The following is a 26081-nucleotide window of genomic DNA, read 5'->3' as shown; positions in this document are numbered from 1 at the left end:
TATATTAATGTGCACTAACTTTGTACGAGCATTAACCGTGTACGCACCTGCAATATCCCTATAGGCGCCTACATGGTTAGTGCGTGTGCTAATTGTAGGCAAATTAGAACCGCTAACTCACCTTAGTAAACAGGACCCATAGAGGGGCATAATCGAAGACGAACGCCCATCTCCATGGGCGTCTATCTCCGAGGACGGGTACATGAAGGGGCGGGCCAGACAGTATTTTCGAAAAAGATGGGCGTCCATCTTTTTTTTCGATAATACGGATTTGAGCTGGGCGGTATCTTTTTTCAGCGATAATGGAAACCGAAGGCGCCCTGCTCAAAAACGAACAAATCCAAGGTATTTGGTCGTGGGAGGGGCCAGGATTCTTAGTGCACTGGTCCCCCCTCACATGCCAGGACACCAACTGAGCACCCTAGGGGGCACTTGTAACAATTAAAAAAAAAATTAAAATAACTCCCAAGTCCATAGCTCCCTTCTCTTGGGTGCTGAGCCCCCCCCCAAACCCACAACTCTACACCATTACCATAGCACTTATGGCTGAAGGGGGGCACCTAGATGTGGGTACAGTGGGTTTTGGGGGCAGTTGGGAGTGCTCCCATTTACCACCACAAGTGTAACAGGTAGGGGGGGATGGGCCTGGGTCCACCTGGCTGAAGGCCACTGCACCCACTAACAACTGCTCCAGGGACCTGCATACTGCTGTCATGGAGCTGGGTATGACATTTGAGGCTGGCATACAGGCTGGTAAAAAAAGTTTTTAAAGTTCTTTTTTTTTGGGTGGGAGGGGTTAGTGACCACTGGGGGAGTCAGGGGTGGTCATCCGATTCCCTCCAGTGGTCATCTGAGCAGTTGGGGGCACTTTTTGGGGACTTGTTCGTGAAAAAAGGGTCCAGAAAAAGTGACCCAAATTCTCGCTTCTGGCGCCCTTCTTTTTTTCCATTATCGGCCGAGCACGCCCATCTCTCCTCGGCCGATAAACACGGCCCCAGTCCAGCCTTCAGCACGCCTCCGACAGGCCCCCATCAACTTTGTCCGTTCCCGCGACAGATTGCAGTTGGAGATGCCCAAAATCAGCTTTCGATTATACCGATTTGGGCACCCATCTCCCAATTTGGGTCGAAATATGGGTGTCTTTCTCTTTCGAAAATAAGCAGGATAGTCTTCTAATAAAATGTGATTTTTCTTGTTTGTGAACATTGGAGAACAATATATTTTAAAATAGGGGTTGCACCTCAGCCCAACCCTAAAGAATAACTTACAACAGAATCAATCCAAGCACTGCCCAACAGTGATGCATGCAAACACAAACTCCCAAAGTGAAGCATGCAAACACAATAATATCTACATATTTCAAGCATGCTTAATGCACAGCAATCTTTTTGCCACCAAATCTTCCACAATGTAAGCAAAAGGATGTTTGGAATGTTTTTCGAAGCCTGAATGAGTAGGGAAGCATCTGCATGTAAGCACAGCCAAACTATCGGCAGGCCCAATAGGGTATCTGGACTGCATGTAAACATTTACCTGGCAGAAGTACCATGGCACAGCAAAAAAAAGCGCAATGGACCTCAAGAATGGTGTAGAGGAACAAAATGTATTAAAAGAGCTGACACGGGTTGGTGTTACACCTGCATCAGGGGTCAGCTGGATATATGTTCAGTCAGGTAAAAGTAGCTCAGACAGCCAGCAGTACAAAGTATCTTCTCTCATTGAACTGATATCCACAGAACGTTTCTGGATTTATCATTGTTACCAGTGTACATGCTGGACTGAACTACTTTTACCTGACTGAACATGCATAATTGAATTGTGTAGGAACATAAACCCAGTTGATCTCTAATGCAGGCTTAACACCAAACATGGCCGTGTCAGATTTTTAAATAATTTTGTTCCTTTACACCATTTCTTGGGGCCCATCGTGCTTTTTTTTTGTTTGTTTGGCTATGCTTTTTTCACTGCACTTTCGGTTCCCTCTTTTTTTTTGTTTCTCAGAAGTACCATCGGGCATACCAATGGCAATTGACAGAAGCCATGCATTCACTCGAGTTTCTTCAGTGCACAAAGTTGGAGATGCAGGACTTATGCTCTTACCTTGATATGGATGCATTGACGTAACCTGTATTATTTTCTTTGGTTGGGACCAGCTCACCCTGTTCTCCTCATATGGATGACCTCCCTGATGCGGTTGCGCTCGCTGTTTTCTGGCAGAGCAGCCGTGGTGAACATGCCATCCCCCTTCTCTTCGGGATCTGCTCATACTCTGTGAACACCATGCCCTCCTCCAGCCTCTGCCTCAACAGCCTACACTGAAATGATCAGCACAGAGCGGAATGAGTGTCTTGTAATGTTGCAGCTGCTGAAATCCACAGATAGAATGAGTGCAACCTACATTTAAAATACACTCCATCGCCTCCTAGGACCCTCTGGATTTTCATCTAATATACGAACCTGACTTAACTCTACTGGAACCACTTAAAAAAAAAAAAAAAGCAAAATAAGGCCTGGTGAGAGCACAATGAATCAATGAACCTCTACCTGGAGTGGGTTTCTAGGTAAGTTCCTATTTTACTCTACTTGCCAAAAGAGAGGAGATTATGAGATTGTCATCTGTGGGTGCATGCCCTTGCGTTCCTCCTTAATAACTTTTGATGTTTTGTGTACTCCTCTATGTCAATTTTTCAGGATACATCAGAGACCAAGAGCATCTTGACAAAGGATATTCTTTGTGGCTCTACATCTGATTCTGAGGTTATAATCTAGGACAGTCGGTCATTTGCAATGACATGGGAAATATCAACGAAATATCCCATGCTGTTGCATGTCATTAGCAACATGAAACAAGGAGGAAAAAGCCACATTTTATTTTTTTTTATTTGTCGATATTAGTGTGTCTTTTTTGCATGGGGGCCTGAAATTTCGAAAGAGCATGCACTCTTAACAAAACAAAGCGAACACCGGCAGCAAATGACATGGGAAATAAGTGGAATGAAAACTTTTGAGCTTCCTGTCCCTACTGTAAAACTGCTCTGAACCAGAAAAGTGAAATACAATGTACGGTAGTGTAATTCCAAACCCTAGAGACATGACTGAAAAGGAGGCATCATTATTCAGCATGGAACTTCTTGTTATACCTGCCATCGCCAGACCTTTTTTCTATACTGGTACAGAATCTATACCATCATGAGGGACAAATTTCTACCCTTAATTCCAATCTTAGGGCACTTAACATGGGGATGTTAAGGAGTGGAGGAGTGGCTTAGTGGTTAGGGTGGTGGACTTTGGTCCTGGGGAACTGAGGAGCTGAGTTCGATTCCCACTTCAGGCACAGGCAGCTCCTTGTGACTCTGGGCAAGTCACTTAACCCTCCATTGCCCCAGGTACAAATAAGTACCTGTATATAATATGTAAGCCGCATTGAGCCTGCCATGAGTGGGAAAGCACAGGGTACAAATGTAACAAAAAAAAATAAAGTTACTGCAAAACATGTTCGAGTATTTTACAGTAATTGCCTATCAGAATGTGCTAATCGTGTGCTACTTAATTAAAAAAAAAATTTCAGGAGGGGGTATGTCATGGGCGGGGATGTGAGCATGGAAGCATTTTGCAGATAGCACACACTAATATAAATGCGCTAACTGGATAATGCAGGGGCATCTCCTAAATAAGAGGATATCAGTGTTCCTGCATTATTCCTTTTCAAGTCCCATGTGCCAATGGAAAAATTAGCATGGGACATGCAAAAAAAAACAAATAGAAAATAATCCTTAATAAAGTGATGTGGTAAATCTGGCTTAGCACGTGGGAAAGTCCCACTTTAGCATGCAGTAAGCCCAGGTTTTGCTGCGGCCATTGTGTAAAAGGGTGCCTTAGTGTAACATCAGCTTTCAAGACCATGTAGGTGCTCCTTTTCACATCTGACCAGCAGTCTCATCCAAAGCAGGGATTTCACATAAAAATTCCTAAATGACCCTGGGCCAATCAGCTCTGGCTCATCCCAAGCTTTGCTCCTTTTTTTTTTCTCTGCAAAGGGGAAAGAGCTATTTTCAAAGGAGCCTTTTCTGTAACCCAAAATCCCATTTACCGACAGGAAATCCCTTTCAAAATTGCCCCTCTGAGTGCTCGGTTTTCTCTGTTCCATACTAGTTCTGCCTTTTCAATACCATCAGGGCGATGTGGGGGAGAAAACCTGCAGTGCTACAGAAGAGTTGAGCTTCCCCCCCCCCCCCCCCCACCCCCCCACCCACCACCGGCGCCGCTGGAGTGAAGTTTCAGTTTAAACTTTGCTGAGCACTTCTGCTTCAACAGACAACACGAACAACAGTCCAAAAGAACAGATTTTTCAATCTCGCAGGCTAATAAAATGGTAAGCAGCAGAAGTGCTGGCGTTACGTTTCACTTTGCATGGGGCTGATTACCATCTCTTGCATCCGTCATAAACCTAGAATTAGCCTGGCCTGACTGCTACCGGCTCATGTGTCCATGTGATAACTGCTGGTGTGGCACTGCTAACATCCCAATGGATAAATGCAAACCAAATATACACACATATATATATACTTTTCAAGCATGCTTTGAAAGAAACAAAGAATGCACAGTTTGTAAGAACCACAGAACTAAAGGTCTGCTGCTGAGGGGACGGGGCAAAGGGGGGGGGGAAGTAATTCATTAAGTGCTGTTCTTACCCTTTCAATCCGTTGGCACCTTAGAGGTTTCATCTTGGCTGTCCTCAAGCACTGGAACTCCAGAAACTGAGAGCCCATTTCAGGGCTGCCAGCATCAACGGCCCCTTCTGCGCCTCCAGGGCTGCCATCCTCTGCCTCTCCAGATTCTTTTGGCAAGAAAAGGCATGTTTTCATCTCCGTGTAATTATTTATAATACCAGTCAAATGCTGGAATGTATTTTTAATCTCCTGAATCTGCAAACTTTGCCAGGTCAAGGAATGCAGATGATCACCATTAACTAAGTCACATTTCAAACACAACCTCCGTTCTTCCAGTCTGCCCTGTAGGGGCCTGTTCCTACATGAGGAAAGGAGTTCCACTTCCAAAGGAACAATTCCCACACTATAGTGTCTGCTACCGCCAAGACCCTTGCAAAACAGAAGTCTCAGCGCATCTGTAAAATATATATTTTTTTCCTCTGGTTGTTTCTGTTTTGATGTGGGGGCAGCAGTGGAACAATGAAACCAATCACAGTACTAATGTTTCAGCAAAATACTCTAACTTGGATGCTGTGCACTGCAGGTCTGCAAGCTGTTTGACTAGCCAGACTTATTACAGCAGCCACAGAGACTGGCCTCCCATACTGCTCGCTCTGATTTAATAAGGCAAAATAGGGCACAAAGATCCTCTGTTATTAAACCACACAGGATCGTTAAAAAAAATACTCCCAAGCTGATAAACATGAGGCCAAAATGCCAGGATCAGGTGACACAGCGTGGGGAATGCAGCACAGGGCCGCTGAGAGGGAGGTCGGGGGGGGAGGATTCCCCAGGCCCACTCCTCCAAGGGGAGCCCAGCGTTGGGGTCTCTCCCTCTCTTCTGCTCCTGACAGGACCCGGGTGATCGCGTCCCGACAGGAGCAGAAAAGAGAAAACTCCGGCGCTGGGCCCCCTTGGAGGCTGGGGAGGACCCGGAGGATCAGACACTGCAGGTCTTCCTCCAGCGCTGCTCTTCATTCTGCCCATTGCTTGCCAAATGGCTCCTTTACCCCTCAGGCCGCACATGCTCGGTTTTGAAACCGAGCATGCATTGAGAGGAAACATAGCCGAGGGAAAGGCAATAGGCAGAGTGAAGACCAGCGCTGGAGGAAGACTTCTGCTGGCAGGGCCTTGGGATCCCTGTCAGCTAAGGTACTTGTAAGTTGCGGCGGTGGCAGAGGTGGGGGGGTAGAAGCAGCGGAAATCCTGGGGCAGCAGCCCTGCCCCGGCGGTCCTGATGCAGCACAAGACTTGTGGATTCTACAGATCCCAGGTAAACTGTCAACATATTTTTTTCAAATAACGTGGTCAATGGCACTGAATATAGGCATTCGCCGCTGATGGCCAGCCACTATACAAACAGCAACAATATTCAGCCATTCTCTGTGCTGTGTTTTCTTTAGGCCTTCCAAATAGATTATCTGCATAGTGGCAGGATATTTTGGCTGTCTAATGGCCAGCAGTCAATATATTCATCATTTGAAAAAGATATGCTGACCTCCACCAAGTTATGTGCTATTCAGCTCATTTTTAGTTCCCTCTTTGACCAACCCAGACCCGGTCCCATTTTATTCAGACACATTTTTAGCTCTATTCTATCTGAACATTTTCACCATCAACAGATATGGGATTTATATGGTATCAGCAGCTGGTAGCCAAATAGATCCTTTTGAAAATTGATCCTCTATGTTTTAATGCTAATAATGATTTATCAATATTCTTACAGTATTATTAATGAACATTAATGCTTTTCAATAGAAAATTCAAATAATGTTTTCCCTACTTTTTTAATGCTGTTATTTAAGCCTTCTACAGATATTAAAGTGGCCAAATGCTAGACATTATTCACTGTTTATATCTAACCCTCACATGACAGAGGTCCTTGTTCACATAAAACTGTCTCACAGCATACTGTTATATGGTGGTGGTGGTGGGGGTGACCTTTTCTAGCAATAAAGGGGTTGATATTCAAGCGATTTAACCAGCCAGAAATGGTTCCATATCGGTTAAATTGCCTGTTTAGGGCTAGCCGGTCATTTTCAATGGTACTTAATCGGTTAGCATCGCTGAAAATAATGTTTTCATTAGCGTCAAACTCAAAACTGGCTATTTTGGGGGTGTTGCGGGGGCACAGTAGACACTTAACCAGACAAGGAAACCGCATACCCTCATATAGCACGCCTAGAGACACGCACCAAAATACAAGCATATTCTATAACAATGCACATAACTTAATTAGATTAACAAGCCAATCAGCACTGTTAACAGGACTTAATAAATAATGAGCACTGGCATTTAACCTTTGTTATATGAATAAAGATGATTTAAACATAATGAGCACTAATTGACAATAATTAGAATTTACGTGCGCAAATCGCTAAGCAATTCTGTAATGCAGAGTGCCTAAATTTTAGTGCGTGCAGGCAAAAAGGGGCATGGTTATGGGTGGGAAAATGGGCGTTTCATGGCTGTTCCAAAATTTACTTGCACTGTTATAGAAAATGGCCCTCTGTGCCTAAATCTACATGCCGGGATTTACACCATGTTTTCGTTGGTGTAAATGGATTCTATATAGTGTGCCTAGAGATCAGCACTAATATATGGAAGATAAGGATAAAGCTGAACTGCTGAACAAATATTTTAGCTCTGTGTTCATGAATGAAAGACCGGAGGGTAGGGATGCAGAAAACAAAGGCTAAAGGGGATGGATGTATGGTAGATCAAGACCCATTTACGGAGTACTGTGCTCGTGAGGAGCTAGCCAAATTAAAAGTAGACAACAGCGATGGGGCCGGATGGGATACATCAGAGGGTGCTCAAGGAACTCGGAGAAGTTCTGTCGGCTCCGCTGACGGACCTCTTCAATGCTTCCTTAGAAACTGGAGTGGTCCCGGTGGGCTGGAGAAGGGCGGATGTGGTTCCTTTGCACAAGATTGGAAGGAAGGAGGAGATTGGGAACAGTCTGACCTCGGTGGTGAGTAAGCTAATGGAAATGATTCTAAAGAGGAGGACTGTGAGATTTCTTGAACTAAATGGAATGTGGGACCTGAGGCAGCATGGCTTCACTAGTGGCGGATCGTGTCAGATGAATCTGACTGTCTTCTTTGACTGGGTGACCAAACAGTTGGACGTGGGAGGGGCGCTTGATGTGATATACTTGGATTTCAGCAAAGCCTTTCACATGGTTCCGCACAGGCGACTGATAAATTGAGTACCCTCGGTATGGGACCAAGAGTAACTGATTGGGTTAAAAATTGGTTGAATGGAAGGAGACAGAGGGTAGCAGTAAATGGAGCTTGCTCTGAAGAAAAGGATGTTGTCAGTGGAGTATTCGAGGTGCGGTCGCACCATGGAGCGATACCAAGGCATTATAACATCCTCATTTTTGTTTTCCATTCCTTTCCTAATAATACCTAACATTCTATTTGCTTTCTTAGCCGCAGCAGCACACTGAGCAGAAGGTTTCAACGTATCATCAACGTGGAACCTTGCATTATAGCTACGTCATGCAAGGTTCCACGTTAGGAATCACGGACCAAGAAAGGGATCTAGGTGTCGTCGTTGATGATACGTTGAAACCTTCTGCTCAGTGTGCTGCTGCGGCTAAGAAAGCAAATAGAATGTAAGGTATTATTAGGAAACAAATGGAAAACAAAAATGAGGATGTTATAATGCATTGTATCGCTCCATGTGCGACTGCACCTCGAATATTGTGTCCAATTCTGGTCGCCGCATTTCAAAAAAGATATAGTGAATTAGAAAAGGTGCAGAGAAGGGCAACGAAAATGATAAAGGGGATGGGACGACTTCCCTATGAGGAAAGTCTAAAGTGACTAGGGCTCTTCAGCTTGGAGAAAAGGCGCTGAGGGGAGATATGATAGAGGTCTATAAATAATGAGTGGAGTTGAACGGGTAGATGAGAAGCGTCTGTTCACGCTTTCCAAAAATACTAGGACTAGGGGGCATGTGATGAAGCTACAATGTAGTAAATTTAAAACGAATCGGAGAAAGTTTTCTTCACTCAACGTGTAATTAAACTCTGGAATTCGTTGCCAGAGAATGTGGTAAAGGCGGTTAGCTTAGCAGAGCTTAAAAAAAGGTCTGGACGGCTTCCTAAAGGAAAAGTCCATAGACCGTTATTAAATGGACTAGAGGAAAATCCACTATTTCTGGGATAAAGCAGTGTAAAATGTTTTGTACATTTTTGGGATCTTGCTGGGTATTTGTGACCTGGATTGGGCCACTGATGGAAACAGGATGCTGGGCTCGATGGACCTTTGGTCTTTCCCAGTATGGCAATTATAGGGACAGGTTTATGAACTCAACATGTATACGCTGGAAGAGAGGAGGGAGAGAGGAAGACATGATAGAGACGTTTAAATATCTCAAGGGGCATTATGTACAGAAGAGGGCCTTTTTTCAACTGAAGGAGAGCTCTGGAATGAGGGGGCAAATGACGAAGTTAAGAGGGAATAGGCTTAGGAGTAATCTAAGGAAGTACTATTCAATATTTCAAATATTTGAAAGGTATTAATCTGCAAACGAACCTTTTCCGGAGATACGAAGGCGGTAGAACGAGAGGACATGAAATGAGATTGAAGGGGGGCAGACTCAAGAAAAAATGTCAGGAAGTATTTCTTCACGGAGAGAGTGGTGGATGCTTGGAATGCCCTCCCGCGGGAGATGGTGGAGAGGAAAACGGTAACGGAATTCAAACATGCGTGGGATAACATAAAGGAATCCTGTTCAGAAGGAAAGGATCCTCAGGAGCTTAACCGAGATTGGATAGCAGAGCCGGTAGTGGGAGGCGGGGCTGGAGGTTGGGAGGCGGGGATAGTGCGGGGCAGACTTATACTGTCCTGTGCCAGAGCCAGTGGGGGGAGGCGGGACTGGAGGTTGGGAGGCGGGGGATAGTGCTGGGCAGACTTATACGGTCTATGCCAGAGCCGGTGGTTGGGAGGCGGGGCTAGTGCTGGGCAGACTTATACGGTCTGTGCCCTGACGAGCACAGGTACGAATCAAAGTAGGGTATACCAAAAGTAGCACACATGAGCTGTCTTGTTGGGCAGACTGGATGGACCGTGCAGGTCTTTTTCTGCCGTCATCTACTATGTACTACTATGTTACTATTTCACAGAAAGGGTGGTGGAGGCATGGAATGGCCTCCCTGTGGAGGTTGTGGAGTCGAGGACTGCTCCAGAATTTAAAAAGGCATGGGATAAGCATGTGGGATCGCTTAGGAAAAGGAAGAGTTAGGATTACAGAGGATGGGATGGGTCATATGGTCTTTATCTGGCCGTTATGTTTCTATGTTTCTAGGCATATTCTACAACAATGCACGTAACTTAATTGACTTTAACAAGCTAATCAGCGTTGATAACAGCACTTAACAAGCAATAATGAACACTAATTGGCAATAATTATAATTTACGCGCACAACTCGCTAAGCATATTCTGTAACTAACTGTGCCTAAATTCTAATGCGCTTAGTTCAAAAGAGGCATGGCTATGGGCGGGGAAACAGGTGTTTTGTATGGGAGTTCCAAAATTTATGTGCGCAGTTATAGAATATGGCCCAGTGCGAAATAAATCTACATGCAGGGATTTGGGCTACATTTTCATTGGCCTAAATGGAAGAACTAGGATTTCCACCTAAGAGTATTCTACATGCCATGCCTAAATCTAGGCTCCACTTATAGAATACGGTTACACGGAAATCTTTACTGAGCGGATTTTTTAAGCGCCAAATATAGAATCTGGCCCTTAGCATGTTCCACGAATAAGAGGTATATCAAATATTGATTAAACTTGGACTGTATAAAAGTCAGTCCTATCTTTGGTATCCTTTTACAAAGCCACGCTAGCTTTTCCAGCACGGCAAACGTGATGAAGACCATAGGACTTGAATGGGCTATGTCGCATTTGTCACACCTTTTGCAGTGTGGCTTTGTACAAGGAGCCCTTTATGCAGTGCCCCATAGCCAGTTAAGTGCTGAATATCGATATGAATTAGCCGGCTCTGCAAATCCGGAAATTCAAAGACAGTGCCTGGACATGGCCCGGCATTGAAGTTCCGGATTTAGCGCTGGCGGCGATCAGCAAACTGCTGATCACCGCTGGCTGAATATTGACCCCATACAGACAGGTAAATCTCTAAGGTGGGTGCTAATGTTTATGTACTGAATATGCATGGAAATGGTTAGAATAATGGTAGTATCATGTGTAAATGACATAAATCCAGCAAGAGCTATTTTGTAAAAGTGCATATATTGTACACAGTGTGGATTTTACATGTAGGTGTACACATGGGCAGGGCTCGCATGCACATAACTTATTCAAACTATAATTTAAGCATTTATCTTCGACATTTAGGTGCCCCCACTCTATGGCTGGCAAAAGCACTTGTGCCTAAATTATAGGGATGTATTTCACCTGTTACACTAGCATTCTATAGAGCAATGGTTCCAAACCAAATATTCATGAGTGACATTTGCTTGCAGTGGAGGAGGTGCATGCAAATTTCTCTCATGAATATTCATTGTGGATATCCTGAAAACCTGACTGGCTGGGGTTCCCCAGTCAGGTTGGGATCCACTGCTATAGGAGAAAGTATGTACACTGTAATAGCATTACCCCCTCCCCCCCCACCCCCCAATATGGCCTCCAGTAGATCTGGCACTGAAGAGGGTAAACACAAGATTATATTAAACTGAGCTCTGAAAAAAACGACCTACAGTTCCCTGCCTTTCCTACAATAATTAACAAAGAAAAACACACATATTGAGGAGCACAGTACTTACTCTCATTTTAACTTCGCTTTCTACAATATTGTCCTCCAGAGAAAACATTTCGGACACAGGTCTCTCTTTTATACCGGTTCTTTCTTGGCCCTTTCTTTTACACTGGTGAGGTCTGGTTCAGAGATAGAAGGCCCAAGTGAGGGTCCGTTTATTACCACTTGATCTGCTCGAGAGACGCAGGGGATCTGTGAAGGCCTAGGGTTCATGGCTTCGGCTCTAGCCAGAGCGATCTTTGCTCGACCCTGTCTTAGAGCTCCATTGCTCACACTCTTCCGTGGCCCAGGGTACTCTGGAGGAGGTTTATTTGGGATTCTAGCCAAGACGGCTTGTAGCCGGGCACTATACTCCATGGTCCCATGGATCATCTGTGAGACAGGTTCTGAGGTTTCCTCTTCCTCCTCACTCTCGCTGCTGTGTATCAACATGGTAGCATCCGAAAGCGTTTTCTTGTGATGGAATGAAGGGAGCTGCTGGATCTCATGGGTTTTCTGTATGGGTTGTTCCGATGGCACCTGTTCTCGCAATGTATTCCTGCGTGGCAAAGGTGCATTTAAAGTCTTTAAAGCCATTGCTTCCATTCCACGCACCATACTGCTAATGACCTCAAAACTGTGCCGCTTGTTCAGAACGGATGATGTTTGGCCACCAGAAGAGGCTCCGCTGACCTCCTGAAGAGACTGATGAACCACAGGTGAACTGTCTTCTTGAAATGTCTTTACCGACAACTGGACCTTCCGAGTCACTAGATCAGGGCTACTACCACTGACATACCTGTGACGGTGGCTTGCTAGATCAGGTGTGCTTGTGGCAGGACGAGGACGTGGGTAAGGAGGTGGAGGGTCTACAAAAGTAATTTCTTAACATATGAGCAGTATTGTAGTTTTGGCTGCTCTGAAAGCTGCATGTTAGCCAGTTCTGGTGTGCTTACCGTATGGGATATGGCATTGGCTGCTGTCGTACTTTGCACAGTGTTGTTGGATTCACTTGGTCAGTTGGGATTAATGGTTTGTTATAAGCAACCCTGGTGTCCATAAGGGTTTGCATAAGGATGCCTTTCCTGAATCTCAGGCTGACTATAACTAAGTCCTCAGGTTGGTTGTAAGCGTGTGTGTTTCCAATGTTGAGGTTCCTCAAAGACTGACTTTGGCAGTCCATATGAATAATGCCTCTTTCATCTGTCTCATTACAGTATCATAATCTGGAGTTGGCCTATAGGAAGGCACAATGATTGCACTATGCCTATGGCTGGGAATGTAATCAGCTCTCATGATGTCACTTCCTGGGATGCTGACATTGGAAGACAGTGGAGAAGGCTGGATGAAGTTTGGTGAACAGTTCAGAGAGTTCATGCTGTGGGCACTGCACCACTGCCATTTGGCACTGTACCATTCATATAACTAAAGTCCCACTTGGACACCGGTCCAAGCTTGGTTTCAGATCTATAATAGAATGCATCCTCATTTCCATGGAAAAATGCTGTCTGCGTGTTGCAAAAGATAAGGAACAAATGCAGCTTAGCAAACGTGGCTAGCATGTAAAAACATATTACATTCAAGTGCATTCTTCCTGCCTTCTTCCCCTTGTAAGCAATCAGAAATTATAATTGCTGCAGGAATAAAAGAGACGAACTTACAAAATGGCCTCTTCAAGAAAAAACAAAACTATGGTAAAAATGTTATATTAATGTTTAAGATTCTATGGCACAAGGTTAACTTTAACTCTTTGGTCTTTATCAGATATGCTTACACGAAAAGCCAGTTAAAGAGAGGCCAGGGTCTCTCATTTTCAGGATCATAACACACACATCTTGTAACAGCATGCAAAGTTTCAACTACATTGGTTTCTCTCCCTCTTGGAGGTCAGCTGTTGAGGTCATAGTCATATCTCAAGGAGTCTTTCTGCCTTGCACATGGTAAAGTGACCTAATGCAAGCAGCTGGTGGGTGGAATGGAAGGATATATAGTACAGAATAAAATTATCAGAGAAACTTTAGCGAGACTAAAGCCTAGAAACATGGCTCAGCTCTCCAAGAAGAGGGCCAAGAACTAACCAACTGTGGCAAAATGAAATCCTGTATTCTATCCCAGATTTTATCGTCATCAGTCATGGGACTGTGGTGATGTCCCTTTGTGGAATTTCTCACATCCAACAGCCAACTCTGTGGAAGGCGTGGGGTGGGAGGAGGGCACCTTATCTCTAACTTGTAATTAGTGGAAAACTCCAGGAAATACCTTGTGATGTGTGCGTTTCTGTGTAATGCTCTCCACATGGGATGTGCATAGGGGGTAGAATAAATGGCTGCTGTCGTGGCTGGAAGAAAAAATAGAAAAGTAAGTCTCAAAAATCTCAACTCAATGCTCAGTTTTTGGTTTCTGCTACTAAATGGAACAAACACATTACTATGGTAATCAAACAACCTCTAACCAAACCCCGTGATTGTAATATTTGACGCCATAAAGATCTCTTCAGACAAATCTAAGGAGCTGCCTGTGTGATACCAAAAGCTCATGTACAACACCATCTTTGGACAGGGTCTTGTTGTTAGCCTGAAATGAATACAGTTTCCCCGCACCAATACAGCTGTTGCACTTCAGCACTGACTGGGGAGTGTGCCAGTGGCATAGCCACAGGTGGGCCTAGGTGGGCCAGTGCCACCCACCTAGGGCTCAGACCCACCCAACAGTAGCACATGTTTACTGGTAGCTGAAGTTTTCTCCCTGATGGTAACAAAAATGCTACTCTCCACGATACCGGTATCTGCGCATGCTCAGTTTTAAGCACATGCCTGCTGCAGACCACCAACGTGGAAAGAAGCATTTTTCCGCCAGCTGAGATATTTTTTAGGTGGGGGGGGGGTGGGGGGGAGAGAACACTTGGTGCCCAACCACTTCTTGCCTAGGCCACCCCAAAATCTGTTGTCTGGCTACGCCCCTGGAGTGTGCATCTCAACTACTGGGTCTGCAGGTGTCCTACCAATACATACAGCCATTTCTTAGAGAGGACGTATGATAGGCTACAATTTTTTGGTGGTTGAATTAATTGCATCTCTTACAGTGGAGGACCAGTTTGAGTCTCTATTTCTAATTCTCTGGGCCCAAGTGGGCATCAATAGCAGATACAACATTATTTCTAAAGAATGGACCACACCATCCACTGAAATCCAGGATCTTAGACTGAAAACTGACAAACCCTGTGGATAAGAAACTAGAGTGAAAAGTTATGGAACATATCAGCTGGACAGAGAAGGATGCAGACATTGGGACAGAGAAGAAAAACATACATTAATTCTCTCTTACAGAGGACTCATTCTTTCCCTCTACCAGCGTGCAATAGTAATGTCAAGTACAAAATGACACGGGAACCCACGGGAACTGTGGGAATGGGGACGGGGACAAATCCCATGGGGGATGGGGCACGGATGGGGACGGGGACAAATTTTCAGCTTTGAAGCCTGCTAATGGACTGGACTGTTATTATGTTTGAGTGATGAAAACATGCTGAGCACAGCTAGCAAAATTTGTATGGGGGATCCTGTACATTCCTGCTACCAGCACATCTTCTAAGAAGACATCTTCTATTGAGGAAGGACCATGGAAGAGGGGAGAGCTAGACTGAATCCTGAGATTGTTGATGACTTAATTCAGCCACAGATGAAAAAATCATAACAGGCATATTTCTCCCCCGCTAGGGCATATAGAATGGGTTGTATTTTGTACTCATGGACATTTTAACAGGGTGGATTAGGATTCCCTAGGATAGTAGAAATCAGCTATTCTTGGGGATGGAAGGGTAGAGGGTGGTGATGGTGGGAGGTTATTATGGTTGCTCGTTGATATTATTGTTTTCTAGTTGTGATTTATAAACAGTTGCACAGCATATTGTTCCTTGTTATACTTTAATAAAAAGATTTAAATATAAAATCATAAGTGTTCAAGGCTTTTGCAGATGAGGACAGAGCCCACGGGGATGGGGCAGGGAAGGGGACAGAACTTGCGGGGATAGGGTGGGGGACGGAGACAGGGCCTGAGGGGACGGGACAGAGACGGAGACAGAACCTACGTGGACGGGGCGGGTACAGGGACAAACTTTGTCACCATGTCATTCTCTAATGTCAAGATTAGTAATCTCTGGAAATCACTGCTGCCTTCATGAAATAACTTGTGAAGTAAAGCAGAAAATATTTATGTTGTCCTAATTATCACAACAGGGAGGGCGATAATACAACCTGTGTTCTTTATAGTAATTGGGTGCACATACTTATAGGGTAGATTCTATATATGGTGCCAAAAAAGCGCTATTCTAGAAGCTGTGCTTAATGTTAGGCATGGTACATAGAAAAGCACTTATGCTCGGGAGTCACACCTAACATTAGGCGCAGCTATTGCACCAACTGAAACGTGGTGCAAATGTACACAACTAAATTAGGTGCAAATCCCCCTTATTCCTTATCCCTTGAGCCTGCAAAGAGGTGGGATAACGTGGGATACAAATGCAATAAATAAATAAATAAATTCTATAACAATGCACGTAAATGCTAGGAATGCCCCCATTCCACCCATGCCTCTCCCATTGCCGCACCCCCTTCTTCTGATTGCGTGTAAATCAACCACGTGGGTAAAGTCCAATTAAATTTAATTATATTCAATTAAATTGCGCACACGACCCAAATTTGCGCACACAATTTTGGCGGCTTTTATAGAATATGGGGGGATAACAGGTAATGTGGAGTAGCAGCCTAGTGGTTAGTGCAGTAGACTTTGATCCTGGGGAACTGAGTTCCATTCCCACTGCAGCTCCTTGTGACTCTGGGCAAGTCACTTAACCCTCCATTGCCCCTGGTACAAAAAATAAGTACCTGAGTATATGTAAACCGCTTTGAATGTAGTTGCAAAAACCTCAGAAAGGCGGTGTATCAAGTCCCATTTCCCTTTCATTTTATAACAGGTTGCTTAATGTGGAGACAAACGCTTTAGTTGGTGGGGGTTGGGGACCCCCACCAGCCAAGGTACCTTCCAGCAGGGGTGGGGGGGAGCGGCGGCGGGTGGGCGGGGGGAGTGGTGGCAGAGTGGTAGAAGTGGTGGTAGGAAGGCGGCAAGCCAAAATGTGCCCCCCATCATGTCGAGATCTGGCCACGCCCCTGCTGTCAACTCACAGTCACAGCTTCCATCATTTCTAATAAAGGCACGTGGCCACCAGACTAGAGGTGAAGTACATTTAGATAGGTTGAAAACAAGGGGCAACGAATATGTGGATAATGGCGTGCTAAAGTTAGTCCAATAAAAATGTAACATCTACAATAATTGATAAGTAGACTTTGATGCAAGGGGTCGACAGAACCAAGCCAAACGCAGTATTTATGAGCCCAGACTGCTATACAAGGGAAGAGGCACAAAGAGTAACACCATCTTTGGTTTATTTCCAGGAAACTGTGTGCTGGAAAGTTGGAGGAAGTGTCAGGAGTACAGGTTCCTGCTAGAGTAGAAAAATGTGTGTGTGTGTGTGTGTGAGGGGGGGGGGGGGGATGTGGAATATGACACCCTGAATTGTCGGGAAAGTGTGGTAGCAGAGTAGAGGGTTTCTGTTGTTGTAATGCACAGGTGGCTGTGTTTGAATCAGAGCAGGGCTTCATGCAGTATTGGGAAGAGGGATAAAATCAGAGAGAGAGGGGATGCTGTATTATTTATATTTGCTTTAATGTAGTAACATTTATGTTAGAAATGCTGTCTGAGTGCTGGAATATTTCAGTAAATACTCGTTTGATAAAATACGTCTGTAAAAAACTGATGGTGTGTCTTGACAATTTTTGCGCCTTTTCAGTGTGCCGCAAGATGAAAAAGGTTGAAAATCACTGAGACAGAAGAATATCAACTAGAGCTGTACCAAATAGCATATTTTACTATTCAGCCGAATACGAATAATAAAAAATATTATTCGGCCGAATACAAATACTAAATACGAATAATGGGCATTGAGCTTTAACATAACAAATAATAAAAGGTGCAATGTGAAATCAATGTTTATTTCAGTAGAATTTAGCACAGTACAGCCCTGGATTATTTGTATTCAAATTTAAATAACTATTAAGCCAAATATGAATAATGTATTCAGGGCACTATTTAGGGCCAAATCAAATCAAATATTCGGTACAGCCCGAATATCAACTGCATAATCCTGTCAAATTTCAGTCTCAGGTATGGACTAATTATGGGGTCCGTTTACTAAGGTGCGCTGAAAAATGGCCTGCGGTAGTGTAAGCGCATGTTTTGGACGTGCGCAGATCCATTTTTCAGCGCACCTGTAAAAATGCCTTTTTAAAATTCTGACCGAAAATGGACGTGCGGCAAAATGAAAATTGATGCGCATCCATTTTGGGTCTGAGACCTTACCACCAGCCATTGAATTAGCGGTAAGGTCTCACGCGTTAACTGGGTGGTAAGGGCCTACGTGTGTCAAATGCGTTGTAGCGCCGTGTGCCAGAAAATAAAAATAATTTTCTGGCGTGCATATTGGACGTGCGACAAAAATGAAATTACCACTCAGCACATGTGGTAGCCAGGCGGTAACTCGAAACTTGCACACATTGGGCGCATGTAGGCCCTTATGTGGCTTAGTAAAAGGACCCCTATGTCTTTAAAAAATGAGAAATGTTTATCAATAAAAGTAATTAACCCCGGAAATCACATGCCCCACTTTAGGCACCCGCAGTTTTTAGGCTGTGGAACATGGAAAAACATGAAAGTTGTTAAAAAAAATTTCAAAAATGAAAGTTGCCCAAATTTACCCCTTCAAACTTTTATAGCCTTTATCTCTATTATTTGTAACCCCACTTCTGATACTTTTTCGTTTAGCGGGTCATAAATATAAATGCAAAAAAAGGTACCTTAACTTTATCTCCTTGAACACCCAAAGAAAATGTAATAAGTGAAATGATAAGGTAGTGTAGCTTTTCTCCAGGTAGCATGTGTGCTCCTTTCACAGCAGATTTCATTTTAGATTGGGGAAAATCCTGTTCTGCTTTAGCTCTCTTCTCAGTGCTACCCAGATGGCTGATGAATTTCTCTGGGGTACTTACCAAGGGTGATTTACTCCATGTGGGCCTTCGTCTGATAGGTGGAGTACTTGATTGCCTGTGTGAGGAATGCAGACATAATTGCTATTCAGTTGTATGCACAAAACTCAGATTTATCAGCCAAAAATATCCAGAGGACAAATATTTGTCTTAATGAGAAAGTGGAACAAAAAAAACAAACAGGCTGGTGTTCACAGCAACTCATATGTTCACTGGCAGCCAGTGAACATATAACTTGCCTATCCATGTATTTCTGAAAAATATAAAGGTAACATCAGGCTGTTTAAATCCATCTATAAAAATGGCACAGTAGGGTTACCATTGGGCTCATTTTCGAAAGAGAAGGGCGCCCATCTTTAGACACAAATCGGGAGATGGGCGTCCTTCTCCCAGGGTCGCCCAAATCAGCATAATCGAAAGCCGATTTTGGGCGCCCTCAACTACTTTCCATCGTGGGGACGACCAAAGATCCCGGGGGCATCGGAAGCATAGCGAAGGCGGGACTGGGGCATGCTTAACACATGGGTGTCCTCGGCCAATAATGGAAAAAAGAAGGGTGTCCCTGAGGAACACTTGGACGACTTTACTTGGTCTTTTTTTTTTTTTACGACCAAGCCACAAAAATGTGCCCTAAATGACCAGATGACCACGGGAAGGAATAAGGGACGACCGCCCCCTACTCCCCCAATGGTAGGGGGTAGGGAAGAGGGCCGCTAGACCACCAGATTGGAGGGGTTGACTCGCAGCCCACTGGGCCACCAGGGCTCTATTTGAGGGGATGCTTGGGGGGGGGGGGGAGGTTAGTGGGGCTGGAGACCCATCGGATCTCCAGCCCCACTCGAACTTGTGTCGGGGGGGGGGGGGGGGGGGGGGGGGGGGGACTGTAGTCCTGCCAGATCTCCAGTCCCCGTGTCGCTTGGCTTGGGGTGGAGGTACTAGGCCACCAGGGCCATGTTGTTTGGGGTCTGGTGGTTTGGTGGTCCCAGACCTGTCAAACAAGTGCGGGAGGATTGTGCCTGAACCCTCCCATATTTTACCCTGTGATCAGAGATAATAGAGCACATAAATTTGCATGCTATTATCTCTGATCTTAGGGGCGGTAAAGCCCCGCACTGTTCCAGCGCAATTTTTAGAGTGCTATTTGGAACAGCGCAGGGCTTTTGATCATCTGCCCATGAGAGAACAACTGTTTGACAGAGCCTTGAGGTATGGCAACTGATAGCAGTAGTGCCGTACAGAAAGTCACCACAGTCAGGATGTACTAAAAGTATGAGTGGAGAGATAAAAAGAAGACTAAGACAGAGTAAAATCCTGAAATTCAATTTTTTTGTTTTATTTGTACCCCGCGCTTTCCCACTCATGGCAGGCTCAATGCGGCTTAGGTACTTATTTGTACCTGGGGCAATGGAGGGTTAAGTGACTTGCCCAGAGTCACAAGGAACTGCCTGTGCCTGCAGTGGGAATCGAACCCGTTTCCCCAGGACCAAAGTCCACCACTCTAACCTCTAGGCCACTCCTCCAGATTGTGTTGAGGAGTAGACGTGATCAGTGGAATCAAAATCAGTGGACAGGCCAAGGAGGATAAGAACTGAGTATAGGCTCTTGGCTATAAAGAGGTCAATGGAGACTTTGGCAGGAGTAAGTTATGTGGAATGTAGAAAATGGATCTAGAATGATTTGAGATGAAAGAATATCAAGACAGCAGAAATTAATGGTGCATTTGAGCTGTTTGGAAAGAAAAGGGAAGAGGGAGTGGGCTGATAGCGAGGCCGGTAGGGTCCAGGGAAGGGTTTTAGAGGGGCAGTGTGATCACAACATGTTTGAAGGAAGAGGAAACAGTCGAAGTGGCAAGTGATCAATTGAGGATGTGACGGAGGGAATGACTGCAGGTTGGAGAAACTGAGCAGCTAAAATAGGGTAGAGGAACAAATAGTGAGATTAGAAGACGAGAGAATTTGATCAGTTTCCTCCTCTGTAATTTCCAAAAAAGAAAAATGTGTGGAAGGCCAGTGGAAAAAGAGGTGAACAAAGTAGAGGAGGAGATGGTGGCCTTGTGGAGAATTCAAAATTAATCTTGCGAGTCTTGTCATGGAAGACGTCAGCTAAAAACTGTGCAGAGAGTGAAACGGGGTGGGAAGCAGAGCAGTTGGTGAAGGGAGGCGAGTGTTGCAAGGAGCCAACAGGGATTGGAGGCAAGAATGTTCGTCAGATGGACATGATAATCTTGCCTGGCGAGCCTGACAGCAAAGTGAACATTGAGCATAAATTTGAAAGGTATAAGGAAAGAGACTTAGAAGTCCTGATGTTTTGCGTCTTTAAATGTTTATTAGTCTTAAAAAAGTATTGCCTCCCCATTTCTTGCTGCTTTTCGTTTTACAAATTCTGTTCATTAATGGTTCATGGTAGTGCAAGATCTGCTTTTATGTTTCCTTTACGTGGCCTGTGGCCAGACCCACTGAGGTAGATTCTCAGGGCAGATGGGCAGTTCCCCTTTGCCTAGGCTTTTTTTTTTTCTGTATATCAAGTGCAGCATTCTACAAAGCAGCGTGGCTCTGCACCTTCTGAGAACAGAAGACCAAATTTATTGCAAATGCTTGTTTTATGGACAAGGATGTTCAGCCAATGAAGTGACTTTTATTTATTGTGTATTAACCAAAGCTATTCAAGGCAGTAGTGCACTCCTCTGTTCTTTTCTTAGTTCAGGTCATCATTGGAACGACACCCTTGGCGTTTCTCAGAAGTGAAGAAAAAGGAGGAATGCAAACCAAAAGGAAAAAACCCCCCAAAGATAATCAGAAGAACAGGCGAGTTCACAGAGGTAGGATAATTTAGGGGTGCAGTTATCAACATGGGCTATCATTATTTTACCACTAACTCATGCTATTTTATCATGGGTCCCATTTTATGCAATGAGATCTAGGTACTAATAATCTGGGTTAACCCATCTTAAAATAGCTCACATTGATAACTTTCCCTCTTAGTCTGAAAAAGTCTCTCATCTTACACATATATCCCCAGGTTCTATATATTCCATAACAATGCGCATAACCTAACTGGTTAACAAGCTAATCAGCGCTGATAATTGAACATTATCAATTATCAGCACTAACTGGAATTAGAATTTACACACACTACATGCTAAGCGTATTCTGTAAAGTGTTGTGTGTAAATTCTAATTAATGCCAATTAGTGCTGATAAAAAAGGGGCATGGAATGAGTGGTTCATGGGTGTTCTGAAAGTTTACGCGCAGGGTTATAGAATACACCTGCTCTGCACGTGCCTAGAGTTAGGTACTGGCATGGCCACTAGGCGTATTCTATAAACCACGCCTAAATCTAGGTGCACTTTATAGACTATGACAGGGCAGAAATTTTTTCAGCACCGATTTTTCAGGTGCCATAAATAGAATCTAGTCCATATAGAGGGGCATAATCGAACGGCGCCGGCCCTGTAAAGCGTTGCCCCAACCATATTATCGAAATAAGATAGCCGGCAATCTTTCGTTTCGATAATACAGTTGGAGACGGCCAAATCTCAGCATTTGGGCCGACTTTAGAGATGGCCGGCATCGGTTTCCGGCGATAATGGAAACTAATGCTGGCGATCTCAAACCCGGCCAAATCCAAGGTATTTGGTCATGGGAGGAGCCAGCATTTGTAGTGCACTGATCTCCCTCACATGCCAGGACACCAACCGGGCACTCTAGGGGGCACTGCAGTGGACTTAAAAAATTGCTCCCAGGTGCATAACTCCCTTACCTTGGGTGCTGAGCCCCCCAAATCCCCCCAAACCCACTCTTCACAACTCTACACCACTACCATAACCCTAAGGGGTGAAGGGGGGCACCTACATGTGTGGGTACAGTGGGTTTGGGGGGGGGGGGGTTGGAGGGCTCCCATTTACCACCACAAGTGTAACAGGTGGGGGGGGGGGGGCCTGGGTCCACCTGCCTGAAGTGCACTGCACCCACAAAAAACTGCTCCAGGGACCTACATACTGCTGTCAGGGAGCTGGGTATGACATTTGAGGCTGGCATAGAGGCTGGCAAAAAAATGTTTTTTTTTTTTTATTTTTGGGTGGGAGGGGGTTGGTGACCACTGGGGGAGTAAGGGGAGGTGATCCTCGATTTCCTCCAGTGGTCATCTGGTCAATTGGGGCACTTTTTTGAGGCTTGGTCCTAAAAATAAATGGACCAAGTGAAGCCGGCCAAGTGCTTGTCCGAGCCGGCCTTCTTTTTTCCATTATCAGCCGAAGCTGGCCATGTCTTAACCACGCCCCCGTTCCGCCTTTCTCTACCCTGCCAACACGACCCCTTGAACATTGGCCGGCTCTGCAACAGAAAGCAATTGGAGCTGGCCAAAACTGGCTTTCGATTATACCGATTTGGCCGGGTTCAGAAGATGGCCGGCCATCTCCCGATTTGTGTCGGAAGATGGCCGGCGATCTCCTTCGAAAATAAGCAGGATAGTCAAAAGTCACCAAGTTCATTTTATTTTTTATTTGGATTTTGCTGTTCTGTTTCTTTCTTTGAACAAACAAGTCAAAGCAGATTAACAGAAACCACCATATAATAAGGATAGAAATCAAACACACAAGACATTCTGTCCTAAGCCCTGCTAGCTGAAGGCTCCAGGTATCTTTCCTTCCCCTCCCTTGCATTCCATGTCTCTCAACTCCACCCCTTTAACTTCTCCCCTCCCCTATCTTTTAAAGCCTTCATTTCTTTGCCAGCACCTATTCATCCCTACCCCGAACCTTCCTTCTGATGCAACTTCCTGTTTCCGCATAGACAAGACCAGGTCAGAAGGAAGGCTTGGGCTGGTGGTGCAGCGTGTACGAGTCGATGCATGCTGCCAGCAAAGAAATAAAGGCTTTAAAAGGTACGGAGGGTGGAAGGGGTGGAGTTGAGACATGCGCAATCACCGGGGGACGTGGTTCTCATGCCCACCCAACTTCGGGCTCAGGCACACTCAAAATTGGGTTTCTGTCTACACCCCAGTTTCTGAGAGGATATGATAGTTTATAAAATTATGAGCATGGTGGAACAATCGAATAGGAAACAGGTTAACCTGTCACCCAAGAGGACATTCCATGAAACAAATGACCAGCTGATAGAAAAACTTAGAAAGATTCTTTTCAGGTGGCACAAAGTTGTGGAATCTTTTGCCAGAGGATGTGGTCAAAGTGACTAATAAAGAAATTCAAAAGAGGTTTGAACGAGTTCCTTGAGGGAAGGTACATATAAAATTATTAGCCAGGTAGACTTTGGGGAGCCACTGCTCATCCCTGGAAATCATCTATGGGAAATAAATGCATTTTTTGGAATATGCTCTCTTGGAGACAGGGTGCTGGGCTCGATGGACCCTGCTCTGACTCAGCATGGCTTTTCTTATGTTCTTTAGTTCCCTTTTCCAAATTCTCAGTCTCCTTTCTTTCTCCAGATGCCCCAGGAAATGTTCTCCCCTTAATGCCTCATGAGCTGCTCTCACAGGTGCCAACATTTCAAAGTAATAGGGTGTGCAATAAGCAATATAAATTACCCCTCCCTGGGCACAATGAAGGATCTTGCTCAATACTGGAGGTGCTTAGCACCAAGTGGCACCCACAGAACTGGTTCCTGTAGATGTTCTCTTCCTGAATGTGCATCATTTGGCAAATCTATGTGTGCCAACTCATACCTCCCACTGACATAGCTTAAGAGGACACACACTAATGCCAACCTTACGCTAATATTCTACTAAGAGAATCCTGGCGAAAGATACAGTCATAGAATTGACACTAAGCGCACAGCACTGGGGCGTCCAGACTGAGCTGCCAATTTAAAGAATTGCCCTTATAGTGTTACCTGGCACTTTCCAAAACGGGAGGTGTTACAAGCAATGTCCTAGAAGTATGTAGAGACTCAGGCAAGAGTGCTCTTAGGATCCAAGGAAATCTTAAGGATGAGAGGACCCAGAGGTGAAGACTGGTGAATGAGTTAGTTCCTCGCTCTCATTAAAGAATGTCTCAACTGTCTGATCAGAGGATATTTTATTGTCAGTCACCCTGAATAAGTGCCCTGCAAGGAGAAAGTCTTCGGATCTGTGGTTTGCTAAGATTCAGCAGGAGCTCATCTGTTTAGCAGAAGGAGATAGTGCTTCAAGAACTGGTCTGCAACCAGGACAAATGGGAAAGAACTCAAACAGTAACCAGAACAGAGGGTGGTAAAGGAAGATACCCCTAGTGTGTGGTGTTGCGGATTTCATTGACAATGACTTTGAATTATTTTTGGACTGTCTATCCTGTTTATTTTCCCTGCTGGAATTGGAGCCAGAGGAAATGAACTGTTGCCAAGCTATTCAACTGCACTGACTTACCCAGTAAAAGATTTATTTGAACAACCTCAAAATGGTGTGTTGTATAAAGGTTTTGTTCAGAACTTAGACTAGCGTCAGACAACTTCTGAGAGCTAAGGGCTCTGAAAGAACTCAGGGAGCATTACTGAAGGAATGCTATCTACAGAACTTGCACCATCACCACTGGTGCATGGTAGCAGCAACCTAACTAAAATTCAATTTACCACATTTTCTATGTAACACTCCTCTAGTTCAGGCTTAAACTGAGGACTTTACTAATTACCACTGTTGTATTTTTGTTGCCATCAAGCCAAATACCTTAAGTCCTCAGAATTACCCCAACAGAGATGTACAATTATACTAACCTCGTCTTTTTGTTTCAAAACCGGAAGGAGGAATAAGAAACTAAGGGGTCCTTTTACAAAGCCACGCTAGCATTTTTAGCGTGTACGTTAAATATGCGTGCACTAAACACTAGAGATGCCCATATATTCCCATGGGTGTCTCTAGCACTTAGCGCACTAAAAACACTAACGTATCCTTCGTAAAAGGACCCCTAAACGAATTTTTGAGTCCAAGAACCAGACAGGTGTTACAAAATGTTTACAAATTTTATTTGGATTCCAACTAAGAGCCAGCAAAATGCTATTAGAGTGAAGTCAAAATTCTTATGTTTTTCACAAAATTTGAGTTAACATAACTTCTCCTTTTACTCAATGGGTAATGAATAATTTTCTGTTTAATGTACAAATTTTTCCTTTCAAACAGATTTGGATAACCTACATCAGCTTCAGGCCTTAAGAACAGTAATATCAGATAAGTATTACTACGTTTACCCATTTTTGCCCTCTTTTTCTATAACTGTTACTCTATTTTCTTTAAGAAGTGACACTTTGTGCTTTCTTTTTTCGTCTTCTCCTTTCTTGTATACGTTGGGGCCCAGCTTCTGCAGCTGAATGCTGTCACGACTATCCTATTCCTTAATAAATTAAAGGAGAAAATTTATTTCCCTGACTAGACACAGTTTCTGCTGTCTGGGAAAGAGAGACATTGTTTGGGCCTCTATCTGCTTAAATAAATGAATAATTGAAATCCTTATCTATGATGTTCCCATTCTTTTACTGCTTCCCTCAAATTTCTTGAGAGTTTCACTCCTTTATATCATTC

General features: G+C 44.4%; 1 protein-coding gene across 1 annotated transcript in view; it reads right to left on the bottom strand.

Annotated features, from left to right (window-relative positions):
- The window catches only part of PTPN14 (protein tyrosine phosphatase non-receptor type 14), a 231772-nt gene that overhangs the window by 25704 nt on the left and 179987 nt on the right, over window positions 1-26081 (bottom strand). Inside the window, 17 exon segments of the mRNA XM_030196037.1 lie at window positions 2101-2158; window positions 2161-2178; window positions 2181-2252; window positions 2255-2310; window positions 2458-2461; window positions 4692-4770; window positions 4772-4837; window positions 11510-11578; window positions 11581-12348; window positions 12350-12403; window positions 12405-12589; window positions 12592-12681; window positions 12684-12875; window positions 12878-12974; window positions 12976-12989; window positions 13741-13819; window positions 18582-18636. Coding sequence (XP_030051897.1) covers window positions 2101-2158; window positions 2161-2178; window positions 2181-2252; window positions 2255-2310; window positions 2458-2461; window positions 4692-4770; window positions 4772-4837; window positions 11510-11578; window positions 11581-12348; window positions 12350-12403; window positions 12405-12589; window positions 12592-12681; window positions 12684-12875; window positions 12878-12974; window positions 12976-12989; window positions 13741-13819; window positions 18582-18636 — 1956 coding nt within the window.

The sequence above is a fragment of the Microcaecilia unicolor genome, chromosome 3, assembly GCF_901765095.1.
Source record: "Microcaecilia unicolor chromosome 3, aMicUni1.1, whole genome shotgun sequence".
NCBI lineage: Eukaryota > Metazoa > Chordata > Amphibia > Gymnophiona > Siphonopidae > Microcaecilia > Microcaecilia unicolor.
The sequence above is the reverse complement of the archived record's forward strand: the minus strand, read 5'-3'. Positions and strand labels throughout refer to the sequence as shown.